The sequence below is a fragment of the Ailuropoda melanoleuca genome, chromosome 5 (genome assembly GCF_002007445.2).
Source record: "Ailuropoda melanoleuca isolate Jingjing chromosome 5, ASM200744v2, whole genome shotgun sequence".
Taxonomy (NCBI): Eukaryota; Metazoa; Chordata; class Mammalia; order Carnivora; family Ursidae; genus Ailuropoda; species Ailuropoda melanoleuca.
The window spans coordinates 130,448,799-130,459,334 of record NC_048222.1 but is presented as its reverse complement, the minus strand read 5'-3'; the positions used below and the strand labels follow the sequence as shown (position 1 = coordinate 130,459,334).

The following is a 10,536-nucleotide window of genomic DNA, read 5'->3' as shown; positions in this document are numbered from 1 at the left end:
ACTTGATATTCTCCAAGAAGACAAAATTTAAAAATGAAGTAATGGAATGTTTCAAGTGTCTCCTGTGAGCTGGGATTCTTTTCATTTTTATACTATTTTGTAAAGGCAAATGGATTTTGTGTGTGTCTGCTTTCTAAGTGGAATTAATTCTTAGTAAGTTTATAGTGCTTCTTGTCAGAAACAGTGATATTTCATATGAACTCTTTACACTAATTTAGATAATCAAGTTTCAGTGGTTCTACATCCTTTCTCAATTTTCAGCATATAAATTATGAACATTACTCAAAATCTTAGTTTCCTTCTGCTATGTAATATGCCAGGGTGGCATGGGCCCAAGGAGTAAAACCTTACCCTAATTGCCTAAATGTTTACAGGATTAGTCAGTTAAATGTGCCATCAAATATTCAGGGAGACTGTTTTGTAACAAATACAAACATTTGTTTTACAGTATTGTGTTAAGCATTTTTTTTTAAAGGAAGAAAATAAACTTGGACATTGGATCAGCAACACCATTAGTATAAGATAGCTGGTTGTTGCCCTCTGTACTATTTCATGGGCCTAGGGAATTTAGAATATTCTGACATGGCCCATGCTGAGGGCTCCAGAGTCAGTTTTCTATTTTGTCACACAACAAATTAACAACCTAGGGTGACAACAGAGTTCTGAGCCCAACACAGTCAAAGCTACGAGAGTCAGCTCCAAAGAACTGCTTTCGCTGATTCTGAGAAATCAAATTTAAATGAGTGCGTCGTCTCCAAATCCACTCCTTGGAGACATGGCAGTGGTGATGATGATGATGATATGATGATGATGATGATGTGACTTTTTGTATCAGGGAAGACTCACAAGATTGGGGCAACACCAAGATAATGAATGCCACTTTTGAAAAAAGGACTACTTAAAACATTAGCTGTAACTTTTATCACCCTTACAATATATTTGTGAACTTTAGGATATTTTTGCTCGGAGATGGTTCTATAAATCAGGTTTCTTTTGTTTTTAGTGATTTTCCTTTTCACATGTTGTTTATGTATGACCAATAATGAGATGAGATGTAAGGAAGCTGTTTTCTCTTATTGCCCTGAGACCAACTTGGCTTAAATTTAGAAATATTTTCCAGATTTAGAAATGCTTAGAAGTAAACTATAAAAGCATGAGGCCTGGGTGTAAGAGCAATTATATTTCCTTCTTTCATCAAAAACAAATTTAAAATGTTCATTTGGATTTTACTATAGAACTGTGTTAGTTTTATAGTAAAATACAATGCTAACACCAACTGTGGCAGTGATTTATACGGATTTATTACAGACTTTTAAACAATAAAAATGCTATTGAAGTTCTGCTATATTTACAATGCTACATTTATATACATGCAAACACACCTCAATATTAATGATAAAATCTTATGGTTTTAAAGAGACACATTTCCTCCTACCCACCCATCTCCATATATTCACAACTACAAGATGAGCTTTCATAAGCCATGTTTAGATTTGTGAAGGAAAAAAAATGAATATTTCAGTACCTATTCTCTTGCCTTCCTTCTTTTCCAGCTTTGGGAGACACAGAAGCACTTAAATTCCATGCACAAATTAAGGTTTGTAGGACCTGTGATCCATGATCACATATATCCAATGAATTGGCTGTAACAGGTCAGAAGAATTTTGAGCCAAGTTAATGTAGTTGCATTGTAAAGCACCGAGTAAAAGTGATCCACTGCCGATTCTCTCTCTCTCTCTCTCACACACACACACACACACACACACACACACACGATATAAGATACACGGTCCTTAAAAGTAGCATTTTAACTACCCTGTATAACCCCAAGAAGGAATCACCAATGAATGCTTTAATGCTGCAACTGTTGATCATGATTAATCAATAAAGTTTCCCATCTAGCCCAAAGAACAACAACAACAACAAAAAGAACAAGATGGAAAATAATATAAGCTCGAGATTGTGAGACAAGAAGGAATTCAAGATATGTCAATATCTTGAATGTTAATACACAAAGATAATGATCATAAGAGGCTATCTGAACACACCCATATTATTGAATACCTCTTAAAATTAGGTAGCCCTAACTTCGTGGGTACCTGAGAGTTTGGTCTGTTCCCAAGAAAGTACTTGAGCCACAATCTTTTATAGCAGAAAAACAGAGAAAGACACTTCCAAGTGGGTACCTGTACTCCAGTTTGCCAATAGGATTTTTCCTCTGTAATTATTTATGTTCTTAATTCTCAATCAAACCTAAAAAAAAAAATCAATTCTCATCTTTTCGATATTGCTGAATGGATTTAAAAGTTGAAGGATGTGAATACTAATATATCTGAAATGCTTATAAATAATCATCTTTTGGATAAAGGTAACAGCACACAGTCTTCTAAAGACTTGTTTTGGTTTCAGTGCTTTGAAAAAAAAAAAAGACTGTGGACCAGTAGGTCTTTCCACACCATTTTCTAAAGTTTCCTTGACTATGAACCTTCAGCCTGATAAGGCCCAGCACCTCTTGCTCATCAGTTTATTCGGCAACATGGAGACAACATGGTTTCAAGGGTAATTTCCAATTACACCAGATCTGTAAATTGTGAGTCATCAAGATTGTACAAAACTGAATTTGGCTTCTTTTCAAGCTTCACATTCATCACATAATCAGGATATGAAGCATCCCGTAAGAGGAGGTAGCATCCAAAGGAAGGAACGTGTTTAAATAATACACACTACCCAATTTTACAGCTGTCCTTTTATATTCAAATGATATTAAACAGACTGTCATGTTAAATTGAAAACACTTTAGATCTAAAAATACACTGTTGAAACAAATGACAGAGTGAGAAACAAGACCAAAATCTATTTTTATCAAATACAGTCTATAATTTCAGATACAAAAATGCTACATACAATCATACTTAGATATCTTCTAAATTATAATCTGAGATTTATATTTTTTAAAGCTATCTCTGGTGAATTTCAAATTTAGTACTTTTACAGAGTTTAAATCTCTATATTGAATCTTTATGTTTCCTTTCAAAACTGGAACTGAGCAAAAATATAATTCTAAAACAAGATTCCTGACTTCAAAGAACCGTGTCTTCAGATAACCTTTCTCCTTAAATCATTAGAACCAATTTCCTTAAAATTATACCTCCTCTTTTTGACTGAGCATTAAGTAGAAAAAATCATGATTTGGACTTCATTTTGATTTTCTTCTGGTTTTGGATTCCTTTATACTCTTTTGACATCACTATTATATTTTATCATACCTTCTCCCAAAACAAGTTGCTTATTGTATGCTTTCAAGTATGTTACTGAAATATAACCTAAAGGAAGAAATTAAGCTTCTTGCTCCAATTTCCCTTAAGCATCAGTGATAATTACAATCATAACAATTGCCAGATTTGTATTTTTTATTCTGGATTCCTAATCACATAGGACAATTGAGGGTAATTCAAAAGTGTTTCAGAATCACCTACAGCCAAGATTCTGGAAAATGTCTTTTGCCAAACAGAATGTTAATGCTCTGAGGACTCTAGTACATTTGCACCCACATGTTCTGTGACTTTTATGGAATGAGAAGGTAAAGGGCTAGGTTCATCATAACTAATACTGTAATGCCACTATGTGCTGACGCTCTGTCAGTCAACAAACACTGAGAACCTATTTTGTTTCAACTTTTAGCTATATGTATTTGTATATTGTTAACTTCTAAAGATAACCAGTATAAACTCGGGAGGATCCGTTTGATATATATTTAAGTGTCTGGTCTTGTACAGATCTTATGTAAGCATTGCAGACCATGAATGTCTGCATCTAAACGATTAGAGGAAATAATGTTTCTCTTATTAAGAATTGTCTAAAAGGAGAATAATTCAATAGATGCTTTAGTTCTTAAATACCTCTTTATTTTAAACCGAACTGTTGTAGGGAGCTATAAATAAGGTCAACTTTTGGTCTGTTTCACAAAATAGCAAGTTTTATCCTGTTATCATATGCTTGATACTTTAAAAACTCTTGACCTTATCCTCATCTGCAATGAAATATTTTGGTATATTAATTTCATTCTGGCTAAATCAGTAGTAGCCAGTTGTAATAACCAGCATACGCACACATGCACACACACACAAAGATGACAATAAAATAAAAAGGTCTAATAAAGTGTATGTTACTAAACTTCATTACAGAGGGGTGGCCAAGAAGGAAAGCCATGACTCCTTTTTCCATTTTATAAAACAGAGCCCAAGAAGTATTTTGCAAGGCTACAAAGTTTTCTTTTCCATTTGTACCATTTTTTGGTAGAAGTAGGATTTTCTTCTTTCTTTTTTTCTCTCGTTTTTTCTCTTCTGTTTTTGCATAAGCATCTACAAACTCTAACGGTAGGCAAATAAGAACTATGGGACCAGTGAATTACTTTTAGCTACTTCTGCTATGCTAATCAGGTGAGAGAAATCTGGGTTTCATATTAGGAGCCCTTCTAAATGGTTTAATTCCTTTACAGCTACCATTAGCTGTCAGCTTCCCCGTGGATATTGTCCATGTGCACTTTGAGGTAGTCATTCCTTGTAAACTTCTTATGGCAAAACTGGCATTCTGCCAGTGGACGATTGGGATTGTGAGTCATCTTGTGTCGGATCAGCATTTTCTTTAGGCTAAAAGCCAAGTCACAAACCTAGAAAAGACCCAAAGAATCCAATCATATTATACTGAAAAACCTGAAAATATGCCGATTTATCATTTATACAATATACATTATGCATAGTCCTATTATCAAGTACGTACCAATGGGCATGAGAACAAAAATTGCTTGAAACAAATGGAATTTAACATCTCAACTAAAGGGTAGAGAAAATTAATTATAGTTCCCAAACCTGTTTGCATTTAATGTGTGTGTCCTTTATACCCTAACCACCCTCTCTCCTCCTCCACTACTGTATTTAAACATGTCTAGAGAAATAACTCCTTGGGAATAATATCTTTCTTCCCATGATGGAGTGTATTGACAATTTCATAGTAAGCCTCTTAAACAAAATGCCCAATGCCCAGGGCATCTCTCCATATGACATAAATAGCACAAGACGTGTCTCACCAGCGATCCCTTCAATTTAGTCCCACTTGTGAAGTAAAAGGTTAACACTGCTTTAAGCATCCTAAGTGAAAGTTTATTACCCACAATTCCAATTCTTGATTTATTATTATATACACTCATTTAAGGCATCTAACATGTTTATTTCATATAAGCTCTGCCACATGACCAACATCTGGCCCAACAGATGTTAGCCATCTAATAATTACAAATATTAAATTACCACAGAAGATGGAAGGTCTTCCTGCCTCAGTACTTTCCACTTCTCTTGATGTAGCTTCCTCTTACTGACTCCGCAGGGAAGACTATATGATCTGTCTGCCAGAAACCCTCGGTTAAATGCTTTCATAGTAACTTCTCCTTCTCCTTTATAAAACACTTACCCTGAATGTAATTAGGTGATTTTCCTATGTCTGTCTCCTTACTGGTCTAAGAAACATTAGGGCAAGAGTAGTCATTCCATTAATATTTGTTGGAAGAAAGAAAAGAAAAGAAAAGAAAGAAAGAAAAAGAAAGAAAGAAAGAAAGAAAGAGAAAGAAAGAAAGAAAGAAAGAAAGAAAGAAAGAAAGAAAAGAAAGAAAGAAAGAAAGAAAGAAAGAAAGAAAGAAAGAAAGAAAGAAAGAAAAAGGTGGTTAAGATGTTTGATAGATAAAAGTCCTATGAGCAATGTAAGTACACCAAAGCCTGTGGAATAATTCCAGAGAAATCGAAGAAGGTACCTAGAGAGATTATTTTCAAGTTAAACAAACTCTAAATTTCCAAATTGTTTTTATAAGTATATCAAAATTTGTTATTATAAATAACGTAGAATTATAATATATCCCCTATCTTCCATTTCCCTGGCTTCTTCTCTAAACCCCATGTAATGAACAATAGATACCAAATTCTTCACTGGCTTCCCATTGAAAGTAGATTCAAAATAAATTCCTTACCATGGTTAAAAGGCCCAACAGTTTGCTCTCCAACTTCACTTGCATCCCTTCCTTCTCACGATGCTCTAGCTTCACCTGCCTTCCTACCTCCCCTAATACCCAGACTCGTTCCCACCTACAGGCCTTGATTTATACTATTCCCTGAGCCTGCAATGTTCTGTCCCCCATGGCTGACTCCTCATCTTTTAGGTTACTTAGAGTTACTTTCTCAGAGACTTCTTCCTGAAGTATTCTTTTATGCCTCCCCCTCATCCTTTTTAAATTTTTTCCCAGTCTTTATCATAGAATGCAATTAGGTATTTATTCAGGTTTATTTGCTCAATGTCTATACCCCACAGGAATGAAAGGTCTGTGAGTACAGGGGACATAGTGTCTTGTTCACAGTCTCATTTCAGTATTTGGCACAGGAAGTAGGTTGAAGGGCTAACATCAGCTTTCATTATATGCCAGGAACCATTCTTTGCAATTCATAAAAGAACTTGTGCAATCCTCACCTCACCCTTTCAGGTAGATACTAGTACTATGAACCCCATTTTACAGAAGGAAATTGACACATTCACTTCAGTGTCTCAAGCAGGTTGCCCAAGGTCACAGAACTAGGAAGTGGTTTCCAGGATTTAAACCCATGCAGTCTGGATTCAGAGTCTTTGTAACCCCAAGGACAGACTATTATTAAAGGCTCGAACTTCAAACAAAGATATGTGAGCTAACTGTACTTTTTCCATTTGCCTGGCTGACACCATTTTTAAGGAATAAAAACCTCTTTGAAAAAATAAAGAAGGTTCTCAGACAGTTCAGCTCACCAGTGTGTTGTGAGGGATACAAGTTCAAGTTCATTTTACATGGTCACCATGGGAAAATTACAGCAGCAGCAAGCTAGAGAAGTGGAAAGGAAGTGGAGCAAGATGCTGAAGTCATTGATAATGGCTCTGAATTAAGGAGTCCTCGAAGCTCCAATAGGAGCTGGGATGAGAACAACCCAATGGATTTTTGAATGAGGGCCCGAGGATTAAATGTCAGCAGAGGGTAGCTGATGTCACAGTTGTGAAAGTGACTACCTACACGTTAAAAGCTATGTTTTCATGAACTTAAACAGTCATTAACAGACTTCAAACTGATGTTCTGTATAAATCGGTCAAATACAAGGACACTCATGGTCATTTTAAAATTATGGGAGAGCAAGAAAGAATTCAAATAGTCAACAGGAATGCTTCCTTTTCTTATTTCCACCTGAAGTTCTTAGCCCACTTCCACCTATTCCAAATTAGTATTAATTCACCTGCCAAAGAACAGGAAAATATTTATTCTTTCTTTAGGCTAGCAGTAAACTGATTTTGTTTTAAAATGAAGTGAAACAACACATTTATCAAAGTACCTTGAGAAAGAATATTAAAATTCTATATAAACATCTTTAATTAACATTTATCAATCACATACAATGTGCCTTGCCACTTCAGTTAGAAACAGAAGAGCACTCTGTCCTGCCCTATGGAGTCCACAGTCCTAAAGAGAAATATTTTCAATGCCATGAACAAAATGCTAGAAGAAGGAACAGAGGAGAGGACAATCAAGTCCTCCTAGATGTACAGGTGTTGTCAGGTCATAAGGTGGGGAATGATATCCCAGGGAGATGGAAGAGAACGTGCAAAGGTACAGGGTTGTAACGAGCAAGGCTCATGTGGGGAAGTGAAAACAGTTCATTAAGGCTGAAGAAATAGATTATTAGAGCAACAAGCTGAAATAAATAAATAAATAAATAAATAAGAGAAATAACTTGAAAAAGATGTTACAGTTGAAGGCTGGAGCCAAACCTTGGAGATCCTGGTAATCATAATAAGACACTAGAAGTATCTTCAGCAAGTGGTGGGGATTCATTAAAGGATTCTAAACAGAGACTAAAACTAAACTATCATTTAGTCAGCAAGCTTGAGTCAGCAAGGCCAATACTATTATTCTACTCTAAGCCAGAAATGATTTGGATATGAACTAAGACAGGACTTATTGATTCATTGACTTATGCTCTTAAAAATATTCACTAAATGTTTCTTATATGCCAGGCAATGGTCTAGGCCTTATGATACAGCAACGAACAATAAAGAAAAAAACTCTGTTGTCATGGAACTTATAATACATAATAAATAATTAAACAAACAAATATGTGATATTCAGGTGGATGTAAGTGCCATGAAGGAGAAGAATATGGGGTGATGTTTATAAAAGTAATGGAAATAAGAAAGAGAAGAATGTGAGCAGAGAACTGAAATAAGTACAGGAGAAGGCCATAAAGATAATTTGAGAAGGGCGTCCCAGACAAGGGAAGCAGCCCCTCGCCCCCCAACAACAACAAAAAGACCTATTTATTGGAATATACTGAGTGTGCCTGAAAAACAGCAAGGAAATGATGTGGTCAGAGTGAGGTGGACAGTGGTGGTGAAGTCAGAGCGGTAGGGATAGGAGGGTGGGGGTGCAGATCCGTAGAGACTTTCAGACTTTGGTAAAACTTTGGTTTTCACTCTAAATGGGATGGACAGTCATTGGAGGGTTTGAGCAAATGAGTAAAATATACTACATATACAATCTACATCTAAAATATATAAAATCTGTCTCAGGTTCTAAAAAGATCACTCTGGGTGGCAAGCTTAGAACAGAATGGGAGGAGCAAAGATCAAAGACAGATAAATTAAGAAACTACTGCTGTATTGCAGGAGACTAAGATGGTAGTTGGGGAGATGTGAAAAGTGTTCAGATTCTCAACTTATTTTAAATGTAAAGCCAGCTGGATTTGCTACTGGATTGGATGGCAGGAGTGAGAAAAAGAGAAGAGTGAAGGGGGCAATGGCAATTTAAAAAAGATAAAAAGCTTGAGAAATATATAGAAGGAAAGACTGTCAGGAATTACTGGGACTGAACGGATGCTACTTGGGTTTGAACCCTAGAATACTGACTTCGCCAGTTATAAGTGGTAGAGAAGAGGCAAGTCATTCAACTTCAGTAAGCCTCAATTGCTTCATAGAAGTGGAAATAATACCTGGGTATTTCTGGGGTGTAGTGGAGATGAGAGAGAATATATATAAACTGGATCACTGTGTCTTTCCCACAATAGAAGCTCAACTAGATGATGCTATTGGTCATGGCTTAGGGAAAAAGTATCTGGCACGAGGCTCAGAGCTTTGGTTTGAGTTATTTGGAGATGGTGGAGCCCTCAGAGAGATGTATAGGTAAGGGCACATGTTGAGTGACTGAGAAGGCTGGGGAGATACTGATTTCAGTGTGGAAGATAGGAGAGATGTCTTATGAGCAGCTTCAAAATAACCGCCTAGAGTTCAGAAGAGAATTCTAGGCAGGAGAAAGAGAGATTTGGAAGTCATTACCATGGGGATAGTAACAAAGATACTAGAAGCTCAATAGCTAAGGCATGCTGGGGGAGCTGCATGGGGTGGAATGACTGTGCCTAAGGGGCTAGTGTTGATGAGTGAAGTGGCATTTGAGCAAACTTACAAAGAACTGAAAACAACATAGATCGGTTTTTTCCTTACAATTTTGCTCAAACACCACTCAAATGTCATTTGTGTGTGTGTGTGTGTGTGTGTGTGTGTGTGTGTGTGTGTGTGTGTGTAAATGGCAGGCAGTGCAAACAAGAGATGCAGAGGACTTTCCAAACAGAGGAAGTGGCGCGTGAAGCCACACGGAACAAGGGTCAGGGATGCAGAACAGCATCACTGCTTTAGGAAATTCAGTGTTAGTACAAGTAAAATGTAGACTACTGACAGATAAGAGATTAAGATTTAATAATAAGAATTGACAAAAAGAATAATTTTTCAGTTAAGTAAGAAGGTGGATTTTACCCTATGGGTTGTGGGACACTATCACAGAGAGGCACATGATTAAGTTTACTTTGAGACAATCACATTGGCACATTTCTACTGACGCCCGAGAATGAAAAAGGATTTTAAGAGAATACTATGAACTGTATGCCAATGAATTAAAAAACTTAGATGAAATGAACAAGTTCCTAGAAGCACACAAATAACCAAAACTGATTCAAGAAGAAACAGAAAAACTCCAGAGACCAGTAACAAGTAAAGAGATTGTATCAAAAAAACAAAACAAAACAAACAAGAAAAACCCAAAAAACTTCCCAACAAAGAAAAGTCTAGAACCAGACAGTTTCACTGATAAATTCCACCAAACATTTAAAGATGAGTTAACACTAATCCCCTCAAATTCTCCCAAAAAACAAAGAAGAGGGAATACTTCCTAATTTGTTCTGTGAAGCCAGCATTACCTCGATACCAAAGACAGACAAAAATATTAAAGAAAACTTTATGAATACAGATGCAAAAATCTTCAAACTAACAAAAAAAAAAAAAAACAAAAACTCTAACAAGCCAAATTCAAAGGTATATTAAAAGGATTACAAGTCATGACCAAATGGAATTTATCCAGACTGCAATGGTAGTTCAACATAAGAAAATCAAACAATGTAATACACCACATTAACAGAAAAAAAGATTAAAAAA

General features: G+C 36.0%; 1 protein-coding gene across 1 annotated transcript in view; it reads right to left on the bottom strand.

Moving 5' to 3' along the window:
- Positions 1–2,456: 2,456 nt before the first annotated feature.
- The window catches only part of PRDM5 (PR/SET domain 5), a 189,800-nt gene continuing 181,720 nt past the window's right edge, over positions 2,457–10,536 (bottom strand). Inside the window, exon 15 of the mRNA XM_034661743.1 lies at positions 2,457–4,669. Within this exon, the coding sequence (XP_034517634.1) occupies positions 4,505–4,669 (165 nt within the window). The 3' untranslated portion in view covers positions 2,457–4,504. The remainder of the gene's footprint in view (positions 4,670–10,536) is intronic.